The 25,954-nt window shown below is 43.7% G+C and overlaps 1 protein-coding gene across 1 annotated transcript in view; it reads left to right on the top strand.

The window, feature by feature from the left end:
* Nucleotides 1-960: 960 nt before the first annotated feature.
* The window catches only part of PODXL2 (podocalyxin like 2), a 57,312-nt gene continuing 32,318 nt past the window's right edge, over nt 961-25,954 (top strand). The window contains exon 1 of the mRNA XM_033141056.1: nt 961-1,199. Coding sequence (XP_032996947.1) covers nt 1,148-1,199 — 52 coding nt within the window. The 5' untranslated portion in view covers nt 961-1,147. The remainder of the gene's footprint in view (nt 1,200-25,954) is intronic.

The following is a 25,954-nucleotide window of genomic DNA, read 5'->3' as shown; positions in this document are numbered from 1 at the left end:
TACCGACTGAGCTATCTCTTCAGATAACGATGCTCGCAGGATCGTAGCGTCGCCCACGAGCGCGAGAAGCGCGTCTCCAAAGGCCTTCCCAACACCTCTTCCAAGGCCTTCCCAGTTTCCGCCCAAGCCCACGCAAACACAGAAGCTTCTGCCACTAGTCAACTCCAGGGGGTCGGCACCCACAATAAGATATCTGTGGGGGCTGGGCCTCCCATATCAATGGGCAAAGTTGAAGCCCTTCATTGCGGACACAGCAATCTTCAGTGCGAGACGTGGGCACCTATGGCTGCTGCACATTCTTTCCCGCAGGTTGCTCGCTGAATAGGGGGGGTGAGTACACGCTCCGTCTCCCTCTAGGACCCCGGCGGAAGCTGGAGCCCGGCCGCGGCCGGAATGCAGACCGCTGCGCAATGCACACGATTTCTTATTCAGCAGCGGGGAGATCCTCGGTCGGCAGTAGCCGCCGGTCCTGGAGCAGGAGGGAGGGGGGCGTGGTGGAGAGGCGAAGGCTCTCAGGAGCTGCTGCTGCTGCTGTAGCAGGAGAATGAAAACGGCTTCAGTTGCTGGAACCTGAACGCCGCCCGCCCGCCCCCGCCGCCCCCCTTTCCATTATTATTCTTAGCCTTTGCTCCATGCATTGGTCGCCGCCTGCATTTTGCTCCTTGCGCACACCCCTATTGCTGGCCCTGAGAGAGGGGGGCGGGAGAGGCGCACGCGGCGGGGTTTGCAGAGGGAGCCTGGGCAGCGGCCAAGGCAGCATCTCTCCGCCGCTTCGGGCGGGTGGGGGGCTCTAGCTGGTTTTGGAGCAGAGCCACTCGCTCGTCTGACTAGCCACGCAGTGCAAGCAGCCGCCGCGCTCTGCCTCTCGTCGTCGTCGTCGCCGCCTGCCCCCCTGAAGCGAGGCCAGAGGGAGGGAGGGGGCGCCCGGAGAGCGGGGTGCTGCTGCTGCGGGGAAAGTTGCCGCTCGCTGGCGGGGAGGGCGATGCCTTCTGAGCGCGAGCTGCCGCAGGGAGGAGAGGTCCTTTCTGCGGCCGGGAGGGGCAGAGCCCCGCGGGCGGCGGCGGCGGCGGCAGAAGCAGAAGCAGCTGCACAAGCCGGGTGCGACTGAAGAAAGAGGCAGGCGAGCGCAGGAGGACGGAGAAGCACCATGCCGCCCTTCTTCCCGCGCTGGGCGCCGAGGCTGCTCCTGCTGGCCTGCGGTGAGTCGTTTCCTTTCCGAGGAACCCGAGAGGGATGCATCGGGAAGCGCAGATCATGCGGTCCCCAAAGGCAGCCCCGGACAAAGGAAGGACCCCCCCCCCGCTGGGGTTCCGAGGCTGCCTGCAGCGTGGGTGGGGGATCACCGTGGGGGAACCCCACTCTGGGGGTGGATCGGTGGGGCGGAGGACTGCCGAGCTGATCTGGTCCTCTGAAGCAGCCCGGATGGATGGTGGTGGCCTCGGGGTTCCCAACTCGAGGGCGTTTTTTCCTGGTTTAAGGCGCGGGTGCGAGACAGCAGCTTGGGCGATTGAGGAGATGGACGGCAGAATGGAAATAGAAACCGTTTTCCTGGGGGTGGGGCTGGGAGGGGGCGCATACACCTTGGCAACCTCTTATTCTGGAAGGAAATACAAATATTAAGGGGGGGTCGTATTAACTTTGTTTCCAGTGCCAGTGTTTGAGAAGGTATACACTTTGCGTGGGGGAAGATTATTTATATTCTTGGAAGTTTTCACTGTTCCAATTCACCGTGGTAAAGTATATTCTGTACAACTTATGTCCTTCCTTCCACATTGCTTTCTGCCTCCCTTTCCTTCAATGGAGTTTAGGTGCTTCTCTTATTTTAAATGCCTTTTCCTATAGCAAGACTAGTTGCCATTCTAAAGGTGATGTGTCACCCCTTATTGACCACCATTTATGTTTCAGTCAATGGGGTATCTTCCTATGAGGAAAAGTGTTGCTGTCATATGGGGCCACATAATACTTACCTGTAGTAAACTGCCTGGTGAGAGTGTCTCAAGGGTGAGCATTTTGCCGTTGCATTTTAAGTTTTACTTTATGGTGCCATGGAAGGTCGTGAAGCACCTGCCCTGGCACTAAATAATGGCTTCTTTGTATGGTGGAGCGGGGAGTATGCCAGCAACCTGGAACTCTCTTGTCACGGAACAAAACTTTGCAATACAGAGAGTTCTAGCCCAGTTTCAATGCTGCTTCACACACAATATTGGGAAGTGGTGTTATATCATGTGGCTACAAGCAGCAGGGAGCTAGAAGAAACTACAAATTCACTGCAGCCTATAGCCGTATAACACATGGTGGGGTGGGGGTGGAACATCAAATGTTGTATTTACAGTGGTACCTCAGGTTACATACGCTTCAGGTTACATAGCTAACCCAGAAATAACGCTTCAGCTTAAGAACTTTGCTTCAGGTTAAGAACAGAAATTGTGCTCTGGCGGCACAGCGGCAGTGGGAGGTCCCATTAGCTAAAGTGGTGCTTCAGGTTAAGAACGGACCTCCAGAACGAATTCAGTTCTTCCCACACTGCAAACAGTGGGTGATATTTTTCCACTGCTGTTCCTCTCCATTTCAGAGAGGGGGGGGGATTACTATAGATTTCACTTGGGCATTTGCGTGGCATAGTTGTGATGAGCATTGTGAATTAGCATGAAATTTACTAACGCCAGCAAAAAAATAAATTTAAGTATAGTGGTTAAGAAATGTAGTGATTCAATTACCCTTTCACTGGGAAAAAATGGCTAGTGAAGATTTGGCTGAAATGACAAAGTTAACTGCATAGACCCATTTAAGAGATGGGCAGCAAGTAGAGACATTTGAGGGAAGATGGTTTCCTTTCAGTGACTTAATGGACCTAATATGTGTTTGGATATTCAGAATGTTGATCTACTGAGAGTTGTTGTTAATATGGATTTGTATGTTTCAGTAGTGTTGTTTATTGTTTTAGGGGTGTTTTTTAAGGGATGTACAAAGCATCCCTAGAGATTGTTGAAAATAGCCTTGATGTAGTACAGTTTCTGCGTGCCAAAGCTGAGTTAGGATTCCTGCATACTGTATTTTCCTCTAGGGACTGCATCCAGAATTACTTTGCACTACACTGAGAATCATTTAACCCATAACATTGTCCTGTCACTTTTTTCTCCTTAGGGTGTTTTGATTGTTTCTATTTCACCAAAAATATGCTGTCGAGAAGGCCTGACACCAAATTAGACTCTAGTTCTAAAGAGCCTAGTCTGTAAATTTTGAAAAGGGGGGTGGGGTATTAATTAAAGCCGATTAAGTACAGAAGTAATTATAATTAGAATAGGTAGGAGGCCTGTGCTTCTAATTTTGTATAATCTCATTGGAGATATTTAAAGATGGAGACCCCTTTCAAAAAAATAAAACGAAGAATGTTGGAAGGGGCTGTTTTTCTTAATAATGTGAGTGAACAAGCTCACTTTATAATATTAGTGAACAAAGTAAAATGGAACTTTGTAACAGACCATTAAATGTTTTCTTAAAAAATATAAAATTAATCAATACTCGGCAGCAATCGGCTTGGAAGAATGAAGACCATCTGGTCATTCTGCCAGTGATGGGATTGGAGCAGAGCATGGTCACCCTTCTGCTTGTAAATTGTGTTTCATCTCATAAGTATTGAGAATAGATCCTTCTAAAGAGACACAAGTAAAGTTATGTTAGCCATGTTGGCCCCTAAGGAAAAAATAAAATAAAAAATCCATGTTAGAACAATATATTTCTTAGGCTGTTCAAAATATCACAAAATAGTGTGCAATCTTTAAAATCCTGCAGAAATCTTTTATCAGACTAGATTGTTTATTTTAAAAGGGGGGAAAGGACAGAAAACCTGCCTGGTGGTAACACTTTAAGTCTGCAACTGGTAATGGCTTTAAAAAAGAATATGGGAGAAGGTAGCAGCCACTCAAATGATGCACTTCTAATGGCTATGCAGGCATCAGGCTTCACCAAGGCCTAGTGGGAAGAAGAAACATAACTGGCTGATTCTCCATCTCTGAAAATACAAAAAAACTGGCTGTGTTTATCTCCGTCCATTAATGAAGCACACAGGCTCCTTGATGGGGGGGGGGGGAGAGAATGACGAGAAACTAGGGCAGGAGTTCCTTAGGCATGGCACCACCACAGAAAAGGCCACGTTCCCACCAGCCTAACCTCTTTTGGAGGAGGAGTATACAGCAAGACCTTGCAGCAGATATTACACTACAGGCAGACTCATCCAGGAAAAAGATTTCATAAATTCTCTCCCCAGTCACTTAGGGCTTTATAGGTAAGAACCAACACCTTGAATTTTCTGGTCACAAATTGGAATGCAGCACAGTTAGTGAAAGCCCAGTGTAATACTGAAGCACACACTAGAAGACATTCTGCTCTAGCTGCAGTTTCTGAACCACCTAATATTTATTTAAATATTTCTATAGCTTGATTTTGTAAAAAAATAAAATAAATACAGCCTATAAAACATTACAATAAAGTCTTATAGAACCCAGCGGAGCCATTTGGGATCCAACTTCTATCTAAATAGTCTTCATCACATGCTTCTTGGTGTGATCATAGAATATGAAGCTCAAAGAGTGATAGAACTCTGGGACCTCAAACTGTTAGTTCATGTGGTGTTGCCTTTAAATAAGTTTAACTGGTTCCTAGCAATAGGTATTTTTCTATAGGGGATGACAGGAGAGCAACAAAATTGCTCAAAGGCATTTGATGCTGTGTTGTGTATAGGTAAAGTCATGTCATTTTTCTTAGTCCTCCTACAACTCATGGCAGGTGATAGATGGCCTAACAAAACACAAATAGATACTTTCCATAGATGGCAGCAGGTTCTAGACAAGACTGATTTGAAAACTCAGTGGGCAATCCAGTTATAAAATTGTTGATACAATCCTTGTGCCAAGTCCTCTTTCATTTAGTGAAAGTCTATTATTATTATTATTATTATTATTATTATTATTTAAAAAAACAGAAAGGCAGAAGTGGAAGCCTGCAAAAAAGACACAAATGCTTTCTGTTTGCATGCACACACTTACTCTTTGTATTCATGCATCCCTATTCACTCAATTTACATGTTATAATACTTGACTTCTTTCTCTGCACCCATTTCCAGTTTTCTGAGACAGCCCCCCCTTTTTTGAAAATTAGAGCCGTTTTTAAAAATTGTGTTTTGCATACTTAATTTGTTTTATTATTCATTTATGTGATTTTAAGCTTGTAGAATAAAACAGATCAATGAAGATAAAACAAAATAATAAAAACAAAGCAAGACAAAATGCAGCATTAAAACAAAATCAAATAAGTTCAAAAGTAGATAAAATAAATTTGAGAGTGTGTGTGGAGGGAATCAGCAGAGTTCAATTAAATGATTTAATGCAAGGATGGTTAACTCCTAGTTCAATGGGCCTCATTCTGCCAGCCAGTAACATTTTCCTGCTTCCTACCCAGAACCCAACCAGTTTTGGCTGTGGGGACAGAAAAAAAAAGAATTAAAGGTGGCACAGTACTTGGGTAGACCAAGCCCAGTGTCCTGATGGGGATGGAAATCACTCCCCCCCCCTGTCAATTAGGTGAGTGGAGGGGGGGCAATAACATCCCTTTAGCTGGTCTGTATGGATGGATTCCCTTGAACCCCCCCCCCCAAAAAAAAGTCTTGCTGCCTTTGATTTTAAAAGCTTGGGAAAATAAAAGGTCTTAGCCTGACCCAGAAAAGTAATAAAATGTGTTGCCAAGTAAACTTCTCTTGGGGGGACATTCCACAACTGGGGTGCCACTACTGAAAAAGCCCTTTCATCTCATTCATCTCTGTCCAGCCATAATTAAGTACTCTAACATTTATCCAAAGCTTGCTTAACTTCACAAATAGGCAAATAATAAATGTGGACCTGCAACGAAACTCTGAGGGCGGCAGGACAGGGCAAAGGGGAGAAAGGGCTTTCCATCTTGTCCTTCCTCTCACTGTCTTTTTTTTTTTGCCAATTTTTATTGCTTTTCAAAAAAAAATTAACAAGTTCACATCAAATTAATTTGAATTTAATGCATATACTTAAAAGTTGACTTCCCACCCTTCCTTGTTCTCCCTCTCTTGCTGCATTATAAAACATGTATTTATCTGCTTACCAATTTATGATGCTGCTCATCTCACTGTCTTAATCCCTAAATCCCCATGTTAGCTTCAAGGCTGTAAGGTTTAAGCTCACTCCTTTTCCCATTTGGAAATGCATAGTTTTGCCTTGGACTTGGGATCAATATGGCAGGCTGCATTCATCTCTTGCCCACAAGGCACTCTGTGCTCTTCAGTGGCGTAGGAGCCAAAGAAAGAACTGAGCTTCCTTTCTCTCCACTGTGGCCTCAAAGAAACTTTGGGGGCTTCTGCTAGGCTGAAGGGAAGCGAGTGATGGACTGCATTTTAATTTCAACCACCCTAAACAGCCAAGTGTGACCAGCTGGGCCTGTATGCCGTCATCTTGTGACCCTCCAGATGTTGCTTGACTAGAACTCCTATCAGCCCCAACCAGCATGGCAAATAGTCAGGAATCATGGCTGTTGTAGTCTATCCACATCAGAAGAGCCACAGGTCATCTCCCCCAATGTATATACATTTGGTCATCACAAGTTTTGCAAACAAGTTATTTGTTTGTTTATTGCAAATTGGGGGGGGGGCACCTGAAATATTGGTACAGACCATTTCTGTCCCTAAGTTATTAAGAGGTTGGGGGGTTGCCTTTAACATACGAGATTTATTGAAGCAACAACTGGGTATTTTAGGTGTAGTTCAATACCTAACATAGTTTTGAGGTTGCCTTTAATTAAGTTCACCTCCACAGTTATGGGTTACTTAGATGAGGAAAGATTGTTCCCATCCCTGGAACATGGTGGTCATACTGAAGGGAGTGCTTTCGCTAGGAAACATTGGCATGTCCTTCTGGGACAGAAGCCCTGCCAGGCTGGAAGAACAAGACAATTGTAACATTACGGTAGAAAAAGTGCATCTGACATTAAGTGTTAGGACATGTAATTTCTCTCCCAGTCCCTGCCCCGCCCCGCCCCATAAGCTTCTCCAAAATCTTAATTCCTTCCAAAGCCTACAGAGGCACTGCATTAACCTCGCAAATGCTAGCCCTGCTTTTTAATAGGGTTGTTAAATTTAGCAAATTAAAAAGTCATAAAGCACTCCACAGCAGCTGTTGTTTGAAGACTCCAGATGTATAAGCGATTGGGAAATTGTAGCTGTGTTTGGACAATGATATTAAGCCAATATTGACAGGTATTTTGCCCATCCATGCAGCTCCTTCACTTCTCACTTTGTGACATGAGCAATCAAATCAGGAAGTTTCTATCCATAGCTATAATGTGGTTATCAGGTTCAGAACAAATGGGATATTATACCATATTCATGGTTTTAATATCCCAGCTTGTTCTGAAGCTGCTGACCATAGTTTTCCAGGTTGGCTAATTATATATTTCCTTGTTTAATTGTGGCTTGTGTGAAGGGGCAGAAAACTCATTCATATTTCAGCTTATTAAATTGAGAGATATCCAGACTGAGTCCCTCTTTTTTTGCCTTACTTCTGACCATGGAAAGGAAAAAGCAATGTGTCTGGTTGATGGGACACCCAACAATCATGTCGTGAATGAAATACTTTCATCAGCTTTGATCAATGGAAATTGTTCCTAAGTAAATGGAAATAGGATTTCTGTCCATAGTTTCTCTGCAATGCCAAGCCAACACTTCTAGAATGTAATAGGACATGGGTAGGCAAACTAAGGCCTGGGGGCCAGATCCGGCCCAATCGCCTTCTAAATCGGGCCCACAGACAGTCCGGGAATCAGTGTGTTTTTACATGAGTAGAATGTGTCCTTTTATTTAAAATGCATCTCTGGGTTATTTGTGGGGCATAGGAATTCGTACACCCCCCAAAAAAAATATAGTCCGGCCCCTCACAAGTTCTGAGGGACAGTGGACTGGCCCCCTGCTGAAAAAGTTTGCTGTCCCCTGTAATAGCACAATGCTAGAATTTTGTTGCAATATTACTGAATAACTATGATGAATTACTAGGATGGTTTGCCCAGGTTCATTCCAGCAAAGGTAAGAGTCCCTTCCCTTAAAGTAGTGCCTTTAACTTCCCATAATGAGATCTTCCATCTGCCAGGCACAAGATTGATATCGGTCCTTGAGACTCCCTGGGGTTCTCATTCACGTAATGGCTCCTAAATAATTTTATGGTGATGAGAGGTAGCAGATGCAATCTGCTGCTAACTAAATTCTTAGCCTAATTAATAACCAGTGAAGGTTGTGGCCGTTCAAATGCTTGAACTGATTTTCCTGCTGCTACTGGGAACACGGATTTTACTTCACGAGAGGTCACATCTACATCACATTTTGAATACACTATTGAGCACTTTACTCCCCTTAAAGAGTCCTGAGAACCCTAGTTCCTAATCCTGGAAATTGTTGCACTAAAAGGGGTAAACTACAGTTCCCAGAATTGCTTTGGGGGAAACCATGTTCTTTAAATGTCCTTAAAATGTATGGTGTGGATGTGATGTATGGTGTGGATGTGATTTAGCCTGGAGAAGAGAAGGTTAAGGGGTGATATGATAGCCATGTTCAAATATATAAAAGGATGTCATATAGAGGAGGGTGAAAGGTTGTTTTCTGCTGCTCCAGAGAAGCAGACACGGAGCAATGGATTCAAACTACAAGAAAGATGATTCCACCTAAACATTAGGAAGAACTTCCTGACATTGAGAGCTGTTCGGCAGTGGAATTTGCTACCAAGGAGTGTGGTGGAGTCTCCTTCTTTGGAGGTCTTTAAGCAGAGGCTTGACAGCCATCTGTCAAGAATGCTTTGATGGTGTTTCCTGCTTGGCAGGGGGTTGGACTGGATGGCCCTTGTGGTCTCTTCCAACTCTACGATTCTATGATCTATAGTGAGGATGGGTTCTCTTGCCGCAATAGGTAGCCTCAAGTTATCTCTGGGAACTTAAGTTTATTTCTGGAATTAGCGGAACAGGAATTACACTGCTATTGGAAAAGTTATATTGGAAACTGAGGGTAAAAATGAGTTGTGCTGCAGGCTGTGTTTAAGCCTGGCAGTCTGATGGCATAGTAGCAGACATTCCTCAGCTAAGCTACATGGAAGTTGATTACGTTTACTACATAGTTTGGATGAATGAGCACTAGAGATGAGACCTTTCTACAGAAGGACTTCTCTTTGCCTTCCTCGGTTACCCTGTTCTTTTGTGTGTACAGTGCTGTGAGATTCCAGAGGGTGGTTAAATGCATCTTCCTCCCTTCGGCTATCTTGCTTGACTAATTCCTTGTTAGTTAATCTGCTCGACTCCAGCAAATTGGGATGGCTGCACATCCAACGCAGTCAGTCTTTCTAAGGAACCGTTTGTTTAATTATAGGCACCCGAGGTTTAAATAACTATATTCATACTCCAAGGGGGAGCTCCAGGTGACAGAGTATGAATTAGAGCACACATTATTCCCTTGTGCTTGAAGTGAGGAACAGCGTCGTAGAATGTTGTGGATAAATAGGCAAAATGGGAGCACTGAAATTGGCCAAAAGGAAAACTAAATGGTCTCCTAGAGCCCAGAGGCTATGCAATTTGCTCTCAGTTCTCAATGGTAATTTGAAAGAGCCATCCCTAAAGAATAAGGTTAACATATCTCATTTACATGAATATAGCTTGGGTGGATTCACACATGAGGCAAGGGGTAGCTGGGATTTCAAATCTTACTGCTTCTGGATTGTGCTTTTCACTTGCAGAAGCATCCACATACTTTCTCTTCACCAACTCTCCTTCATATGGTCTGGCAGGACACTAGTGGGCAAGAGGACCCAGAAAAACACTGTGTTGTGGCTGGGACTATTGGCTTCCCTGTAACTCCCTGTGTTGTTTGAGCAGCCCACCGAGCCAACGCACTCTGCAGGTCTAGGAGAGGACCACTGCATTGCTCTTCTCAGCCAGAAATAGGGAAGGGTGCCTTCACAATCCTCTGTGGGCAGTTTTGGAGCTTTAGTGGAGGTTGCTCATTGGCTGTGAGTCCTGGAAGACCTGCTCCCTGGCCTTGCTGGCCCCTTTCCACCTGGCCTGGTGGGGTCCTGACTGACACCCAGTTGCAAAAGCTGAGGCTGCTGAACAGACTCTTGGGTTGGGGTATTTGGGGGGGGTGTTGCTGTTGCTGATACTATTTTTTGTCTCTATTTTTACAGCTTCTTTTGATGCATGTGGAAATTGTTCAATTTGGTTGTGTACTTTTTCATGTGCTTTATTTATTACTGACGACGACGTTGCTATATTTGTAATTATGTAATTTATTTCGTGTTGTAAGCTGCGTTGAGCATGGTTTTCACTATGACAAGGTGGCTATGAAAATGATGTATGTATGTATGTATGTATGCATGCATGCATGTATGTACGCTCTATTTTCGTGCAAGCGTATGGGATCTCTGCTGCCCTCACTCATCTTTAGGTGCTTGGAATATCCATGCATAGACACCCTACTTAGAAATAAATAGACGAGTGTGCTCCTTTATCTCTTGCAATGGAAAAATCTGGGAGGTCTGCTAGCAGCTTCTTCCCATAGGTTGACACAGAGGTAGGATTATAATTCCAAAAAAACAGGATGTTTTTTTTTTTAAAAAAAAATGCAAAATCAATTCTAACAATCTGCTGGTTTACAGTCTTGTGTGCCACTAGTCAATATTCCCTTGTCCCCTACGCAACATCATGGGTCATTAAACTGACATTTGCTTTCCTGCTTTTTGCTACTAGCCCAGAAAATATACAGGACTCCTGGGAATGTGGGTGTGCTAGAATCTCTGTGGGGTGCCTGCCTCTCTCCCGGTTTGGTCTGTGCCAGAGGAATGCTGACCTCTCGCCTGTGTTTTCTGCAGTCCTAATTAGAAGTGATTGCTCTGCTGGGCTTCCTAATCCTGCATTCAGAATGTTCTACTAATAAATGAGAGACTGGCAGCAAAAGTGGGGGGGGGGGGTTAGATATAGGGGTGCAGGACTCATTTCCTATAGAGAAGGAACCAGGGTCAGATGCTTTGGAATAATCATGGGGAGATAGACAAAAGGGCTCTGTCTGTGCTCTGAGCTCTCTCTGTGTTCACAGGCGGAAGCCACTGAAATTGTGGCTTTCTTGGTGCAAACCTGCAATCTGGGTGAGCCTCCAACACTGTGCGTGCAGTCTGCACTATGCCCTGCACCGCCAATGTGGAGCAGCAGGATGTCAGCCCAATAAGCACCACGGACACGATTGCAGGAGCCGCTTAAGCGTGGAGTTGCCTCGTACTGCACCATTTCTTTGTCAAGATAAACGGCTCATCAGGCACCTGCTTTTTTTGACTGCGGAAGAAGCGTGTCAAATCACGATGGCACAAAATTTCTGCCGACTCAGGGATTTTTAAAATATATAGTTAAGCTGTGATAAACTGCAGGAAACAATAGCTGGAAGAGGGTGGAAGGATTGTAAAGCCCACAAGCAGCTCCTCACTTTTCACATAGCCAGATATTCTCCTTTCTAACCATTAGAAATCTTCCTCCTCTACTCAGTTGAGAATAAAATGAAACACTCAACCACCCCTGCTCTCATTCTGTATGAAAGAACACAGATAATAGCATAGGAAAGACGATCATGGGTTGGCAATGTGTTTGTTTTTAGCGCTACTTCTGGATTGGTTTTGCAGCCCTTTGCCTGTAAGAATTGTTCTGCTTGATGGTGCTAAAGATCTGTCTGTTGTGGAGGCAGTGTACTGGGGCAACAGGGGCCAGATACTATCATAAAGTTCACAAATAAGAGCGCAATGGGTTCATCCACCCTATTTCTTTCCAGCTTCTCATAATCTGCTATACTGCCTTTGGACATGGAAGTTCCATTCTTCATTATTATGTCTGATAGCCATTGACAGACCTTCCTCCACAACCTTGCCTAATCCTCCTGGGGGAGTGGGTGGGTGCAAAAATCTAAACTCCTGTGCTAATGGATTCCATAAGCCAATTACACATTTGTGTGAATAAGTAATTTGCTCCATTTTTCCTGTACTTTTTGCCTGCCAGTTCCACCAAATCTATGCAGAGCCACTGTATTTTCTATAAATGATTCACTATTTTTCCCCACTGTAGCTTAACTCACTGCTATCCTGCCCTCAAGTTTTCTCCCTGGCAACGTGTAACAGAAGTTCCTTGGGATCTCTGCCTGCCTTTTTCCACCAGTAGCCTGTACATCAGGGGACATCAGTGGCAGATGCTTCTTTTAACTGATCATTGTTCCCCTGTCTCAAGCGATTATCAATAAATGACCGTTTTGGACCCTGTTTTGAATAACATCTGCTGGACAAATGCTTGGGCACAAATTTGGGGAGCCTCTCAAAGGAAAGCCAGATATAAACTGAAGCAGGTTAGCATGGGGTTCTTCTGTGAGGTCCTGCCCCCCCCCCAAATTGGCAAAAACTGCACTTGTAGTTTGTTCTGAATGAGGTATTTTATCTCAAGCAGCAGATATTGAAGTACTATAAAGAACAGGAATAGCTGTTTGAGTTCATTTACACAGAAAATTGTGCCCCTCAATAACACTCAAGTATGGCAGTAGTTACCTCCTGCTGCCTCCACATTTATTCTTCACTAATGTATGTAGGATAATCTGTAAAGGTTCAAATAATTAAGAAGGAAAGAAAAATGAAATCATGGATTTAGGTATGAAGAGAAACAAAGAGATAGAGAATGCAACAGAGAGAAGGTTGAGAAGCAAGAGGGGGGAGGGGTAACGGGGTATATGAAGATTTATAAAGTTGGTACATGTATTAGATGTTTTACCTGTCAGTTATGTTTTGTTTTGTAAGTTATGTTTTAAGTTAAGTCCTGTTAACTTATTTTGTGTTTTGTAATAATATGATAATTAATAAAGTTTTTCTAATTAAAAAACAACAACTAATGTATGTAGGAGATAGTAATGGTGTCAAAATCTGAGTGTACCAATATTTGTGTTTTCCGTCACCTTCATTAAAACTGCTGTTCCTCAGGCAGTCAAACTGGGACAATGAGGCCTGCCTCTTCTCCCTTTCCTAACTTGTTGTCTTGTGAACCTAGAAGAATGGCTTTTATTTTATACTGTGTATCTCTGTGTGGTAGGAATTTGCCAGAGGACAATGTTTTTACTCTTGAAGGAAATTCCTTATTTATTACAGTATATGTATTTGGGGCAGTTTAATTACACTTGCTGCTCTGACATTGCCCTGGTTCGTAGACCAAGTTGGTAAAGATGTGTTGAATTCCTGGCTAAGGGCAGAGAGGCTTAAGTGCTTCCACACCAGCCTCTTTAATAAATAAATAAATCAATAAACATTATTTTTATTTTTTTCCTACACCAGACTTTTTATCCTGTGTTGCTCATTCATCTCTGAGACTCCAGATGACATTCCTTCCAAACCATTGCATTCCTATCTCTCTCCCCTATTTGTTTTTGTTTTTTTGTTGTAAATGGCATTAATATAGCATTTGTTTGTTATATTTCTTTCCTCCTAAACATCGTAGACTCCATGTTATCTACTTGAACCTCACAATTATCCTAAGCTGCTTTGTCAGTCTTTTTATTTTTTAAAAAAGGGGTGGGGAATTTCAGACCTGGGGGCTGAATGGAACCCTCCCCGGCCATATTTCCTATGAGTCCTTATTTGCATCTTCCTTGGGTGTTTTTGCTGGCCTGGAATGTGTTCTTGAACTCTGTTGGGAAAAGGCCCTGCTGTACAAAGGTAACATTTACCTTCATTACTCCACCCACCTTTTCCTCTGGAAGGATGCTCAGGAGGTTCCTCACCCTTGTTCTAATGCAGCTTAAATAATATTTTGTTCCCCATTTTCTGCACCTAAGATGAGCTAAATGTTCCCTGCTCATTTTGTTATATGTAGCAGATACTGGTACTGTATCCTCCTCTCCTCCCCAATGAATGTGTGATTCAGAAGTATCCTTACCGGCCATGAGTTTGTAAAAAACAACACACACTTCTGTTCTCAGTCACTTAACCAACAGAACTCCTATTAGCAGAAGACTCAAATCCTTTGTAAGAGGCAGTCCTAAAATTATTGGCAGCTCTTGCAATCTGACTCTTACGGTGTATATGGAACTCCCTGCATGGTGTGTGTTGAGTGAGCTCACTGAGCGGGGAGCAGATGGCACCAACTAGCAGTGTCCCAAAAGTCAGCTCACACCCTTCTGGACATACCTTGAAATCTGTGAATCCAGTTAAACATGTGAAGCCCCACACACCTCAAAAAATATATATGTGTGCGTGTATGTTGGGGAGCTTCTCTGCAGTCAGAAGAACCCTGCACCAACTGATTGGAAAGCACGGCCAGATGGATGTCCTGATGTTGGCAATGCGGCCTTAGTGCATGAGGGTTTTTTGTCTGTTTGTTTTGTGGGGAAAGCTTTACTTCTCTTCCTATTGGCATCACCCTGGGAAAAGTAGGAAGGCAGATGGTTTCAAGGCTTCCAACCTCACAGGCGTTTCTGTTCCTGGTGATCATCCGTGGCTGTAGGTTGGAGACTATAGGTGAAAGTGCCCCTCGTCTTCCCCTAGGAAAGGGACTTGTCTTATCCTCATTCCAAGCTTTGGGAGGGAGCTTGCCCCCTGTTGCTCACTGGCTCATGGCCAAATGAGATTTTTTTAAATGCCTGCTGCTTCCCTCATACCCAGGACATGTTGTTAGCACATTTCATCCTTACATTGTTATAGTTGGAGGTAGTGTGTGTTGTGTGTGGTGGCATTCTCTCCAGTATATGCTTACTATAGGACTCCTTTCATTATTTATTAATGCATTGTTTATGATTACATCCACCTTTCCTTGAAGGTAGTCAAGGTGGGGTGCATAGTTTATTTATTTCCATTACGTCCTCAAAACAGTCCTGCAAGCTGGGTCAGGCTGGGAGAGTGCCTGATCACCCAGTGAGCTTCCTAGCCGAGTGGGAAACGGAACCTGAGTTTCTCAGGTCCTGTTTGTTATTACTTTGATGGCTGTTTGACACATTTCACTTGGAAACAGAAAATCCATATAAGAGAAATGCAGTTTAGCCCCACATGTCAGGGATTTCAGCAAGCTAGGGGAAGAAGCTAAATTTAGGATATAAGCAATCAGTATTGGGGGTGTATTTTAGTTAAGAAGTTCAACCATTGTGCCATACTGTGGGGTTTTGTTTTGTAAGAACAGAACAAAGATTGTGACATTTTCAGGATTTGGGTTCTATATTTGTATGGATGGGGCTGAGAGAAGGAAGAGGAAAAACATCTTAAAGCTGTATTTTTAAGCAAATTTCAAAGGGACAATGAAATATTGTAGGGGAAAGATATTATAATTATACATTGAACCAATTGTGCCTGCAGAGCCACTTTGAGCAGCCCACAAAAAGTCCATCTTTTGGACAGACTGCAGTTGTCCTGGATGCCTTGGTTGGTGGCTATGAAGATAGTCAGCTAAGACGAGGAATTTGAGGAGAGGATTATGATGGCACTGCCACATGATAATAATGCTGGGGTCCTCCCTGCCACAACATAGCCTCTGTGGATTTAATGGTGCTTTCAGACACCCCCCATTGGCAGGATTGGATTAGATGACCCCTGGGGTCCATTCCAACCCTACAATTCTATGATTCTTTTTATTTATTTAATTGCAGGCTTTGTGGGGCAGTTAGTTGCCTGTTCTGGGAGAGTGCCTACCTTTTTTTGTCTGCATTTTATTTGTTTTTGGGGTTTTTTTTGCAGAGGAAGGGTATAGGCGTTTTGCCTGTTTTGGGGTGCATTCTGAGAAATAGATATTTCATGGTTTCTGTAACAGATTTTCAGATGCTGCCCCCAATCTCAAAAAGGTTGGGGACTCGCACAGCTGGGCCCAGGAGGTTTCAGGGTGAGAGTGCTAAAGTTGTAGAGAGGAATATATTGCCAGATGCCTGTGTCTGTCTTTATAATTTCGCAGGGAAACTCACTTGTCAAAGGCTGTCCTGCTCTTCAGCATTGTGCTTTGTGTAACCTCATTTCTTACATTCTAGTCAGTGACACTCACGTTCCATTACACTGAAGTGTGTTCCCCATTCTGGGGTTGCCATATGGCAGGCTGTAAACCAATTAGTCCCTCTCTTTTGGCTGCCTGGCTTGGCTTGGCTTGTTTGCTTCTTTAGCTCTGCTTTAGTGTTATGCCACAGGCAATCCTAATTATTTCAAATGGAAAAGTTAACATGGGCATTGGCAACCTCAGGTCTGTTTTCATCCCTCTATGCTTAGGCTTTAAGGGGCTGCCATGGTGTGCTGGCAAGTGTGTTTGTTCTGCGCAACACGTGGCTTTTTCAGTGTAGGCCTGTACACTATATAACACTTCTAGGCCCTTTGCCCATACATATCCCTTAATGATGTTCAGTTTCTAGCCTATTGGCATCCTTTCTACAGGCTTTTAATCAACTTGTTTTCCCCCACCCCCCTCCTAATGCCCTGCACTTTCTTCCATGCCTTTTCTGGATTTTTGAGCTTAGTCTCACTTAGCCTCCTCAGCCTAGTCCAGCCCCCTGACATGGCTCCAGCACTAAGCCTCCCGACTCATTCAGTCCCCCTGCCAGACAGGTGGTTCCTCCTGATAGGTTTCCTTTTGGATCTACAACTGGCCTAGTGTTTCCTTGGAGTTTTGTCCTTTGCTCTGTTAACTGTGTCGCTCCTTTGGGGACACCCTGCATCTGCTGTCCTTTGGGAATGGGTTCCCCCCCCCCCCATGCCACAGCTGTTCATCTGAGGAACAAGTCTCCCTTTCTTTGACAGCCATCCTGTGTAAAATGTATGCTACAGTCCTACCGCTGTAGTCTTCTTGCTGCTGTTTGCAGAATTTTGATTTCCTTTTTATTCCCTGGTAGCTTATTTTTTACAGAAGAACTGACCTCAGCTGCACCCACTTTGCCAGCTGAATTCTGTGAGCAATTCCCACAATCGCTAAAACTGTGATAAAGCTCCTCTCATTCCTGTCTCCTCCCCCTCCCCCTAACTGTGCCGTGATATGACTTTTAAATAGTTGGAAGGCAATTTGAGCCACACATTCACCACCTTTTCATGCCTTGCGATAAGCTTCGCCTATGCTGGCCATGATGCTTAAGGTTTGGCCAGCTTCACTTTACTTGGTTCCATTGTAAAGGTACAACCCTCCATGTTGTGGTCAACCCAACTATATATATATATGTTTGTTTGTTTGTGTGTGTGTTGTATTCTGTTTGTTCTGGTTTAACTCTGCCAGCTACGGTGCTTCAAATATGGAGGGGAAAGTTTCATTTAATGAAATCCATAACCCCACCCAAGATTTCTCTCCAATTTAATCATTGCTCCCTCACAGCTGTCTAAACTAGGATTGCCATTATTTTAAACTGTGAAAATCTGGACAGAAAAGTTGTTGAGTTTTTGTGGGGGGGTTTGGGCCAAAGTTGTTGAGCATTTTTTGCAAAAAAATAATAATGAAGTTTTTGAGCTATTTTTAAGGAAAATTGCCAGAAACGACACTGCTGACAGGGGTTGCCATACATGCAGATTTCCCCAGACATTTAAGCGATTTCCGCCAGGACACTGCTTCTGATGGCTGATTGCTGGCTATGTCTGGGAAATTCTGGATGTATGGCAACCCTAGTTTAAACTGGCCTGAAAGGTAAAGTGGGCCAGGCCAGCCCCCCTGATCTGCCACTCAGTGAATAGCTTGTCATTCCTGTAATTCACTCACTAGACCTTCCAAGGAAGTGAATTTCGTATTCCATTTCTGTCTGGTCTGAGAATATGAGCAAATTTGATGTTAATGTACTTTGTCATCTGGCAGAGGTGTGATAGTGTGGTTCCAGCGCATGATGATGATCATGACTTGCCCAGTTCTACTTGGCCCAGGGCTGTGGAGGCAGTCAGGTCTGATCTGCTTGGCAAGGTGGCACATTTTAGGCTTCAGAAAGAGACCAGAAAATTCTCTTGTCCGCTGTACTGCAATGTAACTGATGCTTGCATAAGGGCATATGGCTAGGCTTGAGGCGCTCTGTGTTGGGGCTAGCCTAGAAACCACACAACTGGTGCCATTTTGGATTGTTTGGTATGCTGAACAAAGGATCAAGGAATTTATAAACTACACACAAACAAAGCAGTGAAGAAAGAGCATGTTCTAATCTTGTGCCGTTTCTCTGTATTAAATACTTGAAGCAACGAAATTGTTTTATCTATTAGATAGCTAGAATGTGTTTTATGCAAGAGACTGACTACTGCACACGAAAGCTCATACCAGGAACAAACTCAGTTGGTCTCTAAGGTGCTACTAGAAAGAATTTTCGATTTTGTTTTGACTATGGCAGACCAACACGGCTACCCACCTGTTACTGGAAGATTGCTCTGCTGAATGCTTTGTTAGAAAAGGACATTCTGCCCAGATTAGCAGAGGAAGCTCAGAACACAGATTGGAACAGAGAAGTCTTGGTCCTTAATGCAGTTATTTCCCTGAGGGTTGTGTTTATTTTCAGGTGTCTCAATGGCTGTAATAACTTGTTGGTGGCAGCTGTTAAGAAGCATTCCTTGCTAGTAAACTGGAGACTGCACAGCAGCCTTCCCCAACCTGGTGCTCTCCAAATATTTTTGACTACAACTCCAATTAGCCCAATCAATGTCAGGCGTGCCAGGAGTTGCTGTCAGATTGGGGATGGCTGCTGTACAGGCTTAGGCTGAGTGTTTTATTCCTGTACAAAGGCACCAAGGAGTCTAAAGAAAGGGAAAACTGGAGTGAACTCCTTGCATGCCTGAAGTCAGGAGGCTGGGCTCAATGCAGAATTAGTCAGGAGTCTTTCCTTCTTGTGGAATCCGAAAAAGGATCTGGCCAGGGCCTAGAAAATCCTGTTACCTTGGATCTTTTCATGCTTGGGTTTTAATTTCTGAGAATGGAACAAACCTGTTTAAAAATATGCTATGTAAGTGCAAATGATGTGTAGACCCAATCGTAATTGTAGGTACAGTCAGGAGATCTTTGTCTTGTTCCCATCTCTCTTGGAGGCTACAACAAGATCAAAAGGTAACACTACGCTGAGTCTTCACTCAGTTTTCTATCTGTCTTTAAAACTTCCCTGAACAAGTCCAAAGAGACAAATATCTCTGTATAATTGCACTGGCGCCTCTCATAAAGCCTCATGTCTTATATGTCCTTGGCAGGACTGAGACACACTCTAGGCTGAGGTACGCATATACAGGCCTATACTTGTGTTTTGTAAGAACTTGGTTTGTTGTAGGCAAAACATATGTGGATATTGCTCAGGGCAATGGTATTAGTAGTATACCAGAGGTTTTGTAGAATTGGTGTGGCTCCTAGATGACAATGATAAAGCTGAACCAGAGTTCAAATCACTGCTTTGCCATTACCATTGCTCAGTGAGTATTAGACAGATCACAATCTGTTAGTTCTTTAACCTGCTAACTGGGAAGAATCTTGGAAGGCAGGCAGGGGATGAAGATTGTAAAGCATAATCCTTACACATTGATATTTGCATATGGCTAGTGCTGTTTTGTTAGAGCTATGTACTTCTTGCAGGACCAATTTGAGCAATAAAACACCAGAAGGCAGGTCTGAGTTTCCTTTGCATCGGTGGAAATTTGCTGTGCAAATTAGAGTTACAGTAGCGCAAATCAAATCCAAGAATCTTGGCTTTCAGATCCACCAAGTTTTGCAAAAGCAAATTTTCTGCAGCTCAGCCTAGCTTTTCCTTTCGAGGAGGTCTTGAAATTCCCAGAGGTAAGTTCATACTCAGAGAGGGAAGTAAATGTCAGACTGAGCCCACTGCTGATATTTTCACAACTGCTAATTCTTATGCTTTGGCTAGCATTTCTTTTCTTTGGTTGAGGATAGTAGCCCAGCCTGGTAAACCGATCATGAATCTTAAAGGGTTTAAACTGGGTAAACAGTTCAGTGTTAAATGAGGGTAAACAAACTGCTGGGAACAACTTCTTGCACTAATGGGATTAGCTCCCCTGAAGGCCAGGCTCGTCACAGGTGACCGCATTTTTAAGCTTTAGGACTTTTATAGAGAATGCGTGGGGAAGGCAGTAGACATGAGAAACGTTTCCAGCACAATCCTGTATATGCTTACACAGAAGTAAGCCCCACAGGCAATTACAGAAGAAGAAGAAGAAAAAGAGGTACTTAAAAATATAAAGGTGGGTTCTCCAGCAGTATTTTATAAAACATTTAAAGACTTAATGGTCCCATATATGTCTAAACTGTACAATGATACCTTAGCTGGAGATTTATTGCCACCAACCTGGAAACTATCAATAATTGTATTAATTCCCAAACCTTATAAGGTAAAGGACCACTGGACAGTTAAGTCGAGTCAAATTTGTCTATGTGATGTGGCACTCACCTCTGCTTTCAGGCCAAGGGAGCCAGCGTTTGTCCACAGACAGCTTTCTGGGTCATGTGGCCAGCATGATTAAACCGCTTCTAGCGCAACAGGACACTGTGAGAGAAACCAGAGTGCACAGAAACGCCATTTACCTGCCTGCCACAGCGGTACCTATTTATCTACTCCCACTGGTATGCTTTCAAACTGCTAGGTTGGCAGGAGCTGGGACAGAGCAGTGGGAGCTCACCCCGCCATACAGACTGCTGACCTTACGGTTATAAAGACCCTTCATTAGTGGAATCATATTGCCCAACTTCTCTACTCAGCTGTCATGGACTGGCTGGATGCAGAGTAGTAATGGGAAGCTCCAGCTGGGGAGCCCCCAGAGAAGAAGGGGATTGGTGATGAGATGACGATGAGTGGTCAGAGGGAGAAGAGGGAGCAGACTGGGAGGAGGAGGTGTCAAGCTGAAGAGGCAACAGGGTTTATTGAGCAGGAAGAGGCTGGAGCAGAGAACATTCCAGAATCAGAGGCAGGAAGGGGGTGGGTAGGAGACAGAGATGATGCAGAAGAATCCAGGGAGTCTCCCTCCCCTTCTCCCTGGTCTCTCAGAACAGAGAAACGAAGAAAGTGAAGCAAAGAGAGACAAGATGAAGGAGCCTTAGGCTGCTGGGGAAGTAATGTCCATTACTTTAGTGGGTTTGCTCTGAGTAGAAATAAAATTGAATCCAACCCATAATGTTTGAATTGGTGCCAAAGAATTGGATGAATTGAAATTAAGATTCATGAGATCACGTTAATAATTGTTTGTATCCCTCCTTCTTCTCTAACTGAGGGAGATATACTTTCATATCCAGTACACTGAGATAGCACATGAAACTGTATAAGGCTTGCCCAATGTGTAAGAGTTCATGCTCCTCGAGTTTCAACCAGGAGATTAGTAAACCACTCCTCACCTTTCTTGGCTGAGGTTTCAATCCTAAATGCACTTACTATTGCATTTCTGTTGAACTCAATGGAATTTATTTCTCAGAGTAAACATGCTTAGGGTTGCATTATAAACGTAGCTGTGTGTAATCCGGCAATAAACTGACTGCTGTTACAGTAAAAGCCAAAGAACCACTGGTTTAAATATTATATTATGCAGTATGGCCAATTGGTGTCTCTCTAGTTCAGCGTTCATGGAACAGAACATTATTTACCTTATAAAGAGGTATAAAGCAACCTTGCCACTCCCCCCCCCCCTAGGAATCTGTGTTGGTTTCTTTGTAACACTAACGGGAGTTCCTCAAGAAGGAAAGAGAAGGTGAATCTTGTGTCTAAGACATTATACCCTGTTAGGCATTTTTGACATGGTCTTAGCAATCCACACTTTCATTTTTTTTAACAGATATATGCACAGCAGATCTAGGAGCGCTTATGTACTAATAAAACTGTTACTTAAGGAAGCAGTAAATGTGTGCTTTTTAGCCATGTGTATCTTACAGGTACATGCACCAGGGCACTGTGGTTTGCCACAGTTTTGTCACATGTACGTGTTGTAGCAAATACATCTTTGGCTGCATAGCATATAAGGTTGCCATACAATTTCATTTCTTTGTGCCTCTGTACCTATCCCATGGAGGGCACAAGGAGAAGGGGACGACAGAGGATGAGATGGTTGGACAGTGTTCTCGAAGCTACTAACATGAGTTTGGCCAAACTGCGAGAGGCAGTGAAGGATAGGCGTGCCTGGCGTGCTCTGGTCCATGGGGTCACGAAGAGTCGGACACGACTGAACGACTGAACAACAACAACCTATCCCATCCTATGAACTTCTACACACAAGCAAATTCATAGAACTGGGCAACAGGGTACTAGTACTAGGGCCTTCAAAGCCAGCACTAGATCCTAGCACCACCAGCAGTGCAGCATAGGCAAGCAGATACATGGCTTGGATAGGGAGGTAGGTTTGATGGCATTCTGCTGCCTGTCAGGCCCATTGGAGTCTGTTGTCACATTGAGATCATGGATGAATTGGGAGTGGCTGGTGGTTTTACTCAATTTGACAATCAAAGGCTCATGCCAGTCATGGCAGCTTGCATATCTGTTGCCACAGCAGATAAACAGGATCAGTCTATTCTGAGTGCAGCTAGTGTGTGTGTTATCTCACTTGCATATGTTTATAGTCCAAGCACAACAATGTTTTTTATATATATACCTCTCTTTTGGGGGTCTCAAGATGCTGCTGTAGTTTTAATAATAGCTCAGTGACAGCTGCTGTGTGAAGGCATAAAAATCCTAGACACAATTCTGTTCTATCTCTCTCTCCTTGTAGACTGAGCTAGGAGAGTGTTCAAGCAAGATATAATCTGACCTGCAAAGGCATGCTGCATGCTCTATAATGGAGCATATTTTGGGATGTTTTGGCTTTAGTGACTGACTGACTCAGCTATGTGCAAATAACACTTGGTGAGGGTTGTCCATCCCTTGGGATGGCCAGAGATGCCTTGGTTGGCTGCTTTATGCTGCAGTGCACTTCTTTTCAATGCTGCTTGCTCCTGTCATACTTTTGCTATCTCTGGTATTTGCCTTTGTCTTAGTTGATCTCCTTTAGCTAATTTTGTTTTATTGATCTAAAATGAGAAAGCACATAGGGCAATAAAAAGTCTCCAAAAATAAGGATGAATCAGTTGTGGAAAAGCTCTTGCAGACCCAAGCATTATCCAAGGCTCAAAAAAGGCACTCCCTTTGATTTCAAGTTTCTAGAATGAATAGTGTGTAAATTCTCCCTTCTGTTTTCATGTTTATGGAGTCATATCCCAATCCAAAGACTGCTCTGGGTACCAACACCGCCCCTTCTTAATACTTGCCCATTTGCTTTCATGCTAATCTAGCTTGGGTAGCTGCTGCCAACCCACCCCTCTGTACATCTAGACAGATATGGTCTCCTGGAGATTCAAAATGGCCAGGAGTAAGATGCATGTAGTGCATCCACACCTAGCTTGCTTAATTCACATGACTTTCCAACTACAGCACTACTTTTTCTCCCTATTTTAATAAGTAATGTGTATTGAGCAATAGCAAGGCTTTGCAGTTTGATATAGTTTTAACACAGGGAATAGGATCTGGCCAATTAAGTGTGCTCTCAACTCGCTGTGCAGTGTGACAGAAAAAGGTGCCAATTTCAAAACATGCTGACTTTGATGCAAAGGAAAAATAGGGAGCGCTCCAGGTTCTTCTTCTTTTTAGCTGTGGCTTGAAGTTTAAAGCTGCAGCTTGAAGTTTCCATTCCTAGCATGATGTCAGGCTCAAGAAAAGTGATAGTGGTTTGCCCAAAATGGCCTCATAGGCCAGTTTCTGAGGGTTGTTGGGTGTCATTAGGCCCACAGCCTATAGCAGGGGTCAGCAAACCTTTTCAGCAGGGGGCCGGTCCACTGTCCCTCAGACCTTGTGGGGGGCCGGACTATATTTTGGAAAAAAAAATGAACGAATTCCTATGCCCCACAAATAACCCAGAGATGCATTTTAAATAAAAGGACACATTCTACTAATGTAAAAACACCAGGCAGGCCCCACAAATAACCCAGAGATGCATTTTAAATAAAAGGACACATTCTACTCATGTAAAAACACGCTGATTCCTGGACCGTCCACGGGCCACATTTAGAAGGCAGTTGGACCACATCTGGCCCCCGGGCCTTAGTTTGGGGACCCCTGGCCTATAGGTTCCCGACCACTCAATTAACATAAACTCTTAAATGTAGACACATCAAAAACAAACAAAACAAAGGATTGTGAGAAATCAAGACAGCATAGCTATTTAAATGTCATGGGTCAGGGTGCAATTCTTAGTTCTACAGAGTTTATTTTACAGAGTTAATTCTGTCTCGGCCTGCAGAGATAAGCACATGCATCTCTTATTCATAGAAACTTGGTATGTCAAAATGAGGGAAAGCCTTCTTATCAAAGGGACAAATTCTTTTGCAGTGCAGTGAAAACACAGTCCCTAGTTCATAATGAAGGCTCTCTCTTTAGAACATTTTGAAGTTGTAATGAGCAGTGAGTGGGCAGTTAGTGAGGGTGTAATTGCTCAGGGTGACTTGGAAAATGGAAACTGAATTTTAGAATTCCTATTAACATAGTGACCAACCAAAGACCTCGAGGAAGATGCAGTACAGGAGGATAAATAATTGTGCTCAATGTAGAATCTGTCCTGTTCTCATTGAGGGATTTACACATAGGGCAAGGCTAGTCGGTTGTTACAGCACCAAGGACAGCTCTTGGTTAGCAACTTCCTACAACATGGGTTGCATTGAACTGAGCTCTTTTGTGGCTCTGCCTCCAGTGCACCTCTCCTAGGCTTTGTCCCCTTGTGGAAGACAAGGTCAAAAGGCAGGCAGTTCAGTGTATCATAACTTACTGTCTGCTGTGCTACTAGCAGCACTCAACTGGCAAGGTATGGTATGTGGGCGGGGTGAAAGTGCACATGAGGGTCCTAGCTCCAGTTCTGTGGGCTCTGGTACTGTGAGTTGAATTAGTGGACGGAAAGAATCGGAGGCTGAGAGAAGTTAAGAAGCTAAGGAGCTGCGTGGACAAAGGGCCGGCTTATTGGGGGGGGGATCTTTCTTTGCAGGTTTGGATCATCGCTTTCTTTTCATTTTAAAAAAACGAACTGTGACTGGTAAGAACTCCTGGACTGCTAGGTTGGATTTGGGACTCGGACTTTGATTGATAAAACCTCGGAATTAGAGCGCGGAGACTGTATTTTGGAAACATAATATCGAAAAGGGAAGCCTGGTTGAAACAAAGAAAGCGAAAGTAGCGGAGGGTTTGCGAGAACAAAGAAACTGAAAGTAACGGTGTGGGAGGGCTCACCCTACTGTATATTGTATAGCGTAGAGAAGCGCCATCTATAGGGGGGGAAAGTGGTTGCACTAAAAAGTATAAGAACGGAATTGTGCAAAAGAAAGCCCCCTGGTGGGGAAAAGAATAAGTACAGGAATAATAAATAATAGATATAAATAGCAGGATGAAAGGGCATAAAGGAAGTGCAACCCCAACTGAAAGAAGGACTTCGAAACAGGAGGAAGGAAAAGAGTGGGAGGGGCTATTAACAGAGATTAAAAAGGAAATAAGGCAAAGTGAATTGAACATTGAAAAAAGGTTGGAAGATTTAAAAGAGTCAATGGATCAGAAATTTGATAAGGTGGTAGGAGAGTTAACAGAACAAGTGAAAGAGTTATCAACGAAGTCCAAAACAATAGAAAGCACAGTTAAGAGAATACAAAAAGAGGTAAATCAATCAAAGAAAGAGACAGAGAAGGTAAAAGAGGAAGTGGTGGATGTGAATAAGGTACAGGAGGAAATGTTGGATAAGTTAGCTTTGCTCGAACTCAGACAAAAACAATTGAATCTTAAATTCCGGGGAATCCCTGTGGAAGCAAATGAGAACATCAGGCAAAGGCTGGTGACAGAATTAGCAAGATGGCTGGATGTAAAACAAGAAAATTTGGAATACTCTATTCTAAATGCTTTTAGAATAGGAGTGAAATCGGTTAAGGCCAG

This window comes from Lacerta agilis, chromosome 2 (assembly GCF_009819535.1).
Source record: "Lacerta agilis isolate rLacAgi1 chromosome 2, rLacAgi1.pri, whole genome shotgun sequence".
In the NCBI taxonomy this organism is placed as follows: Eukaryota; Metazoa; Chordata; class Lepidosauria; order Squamata; family Lacertidae; genus Lacerta; species Lacerta agilis.
Note: the sequence above shows the minus strand (reverse complement) of the source record. Positions and strands in the feature narration are given on the sequence as shown.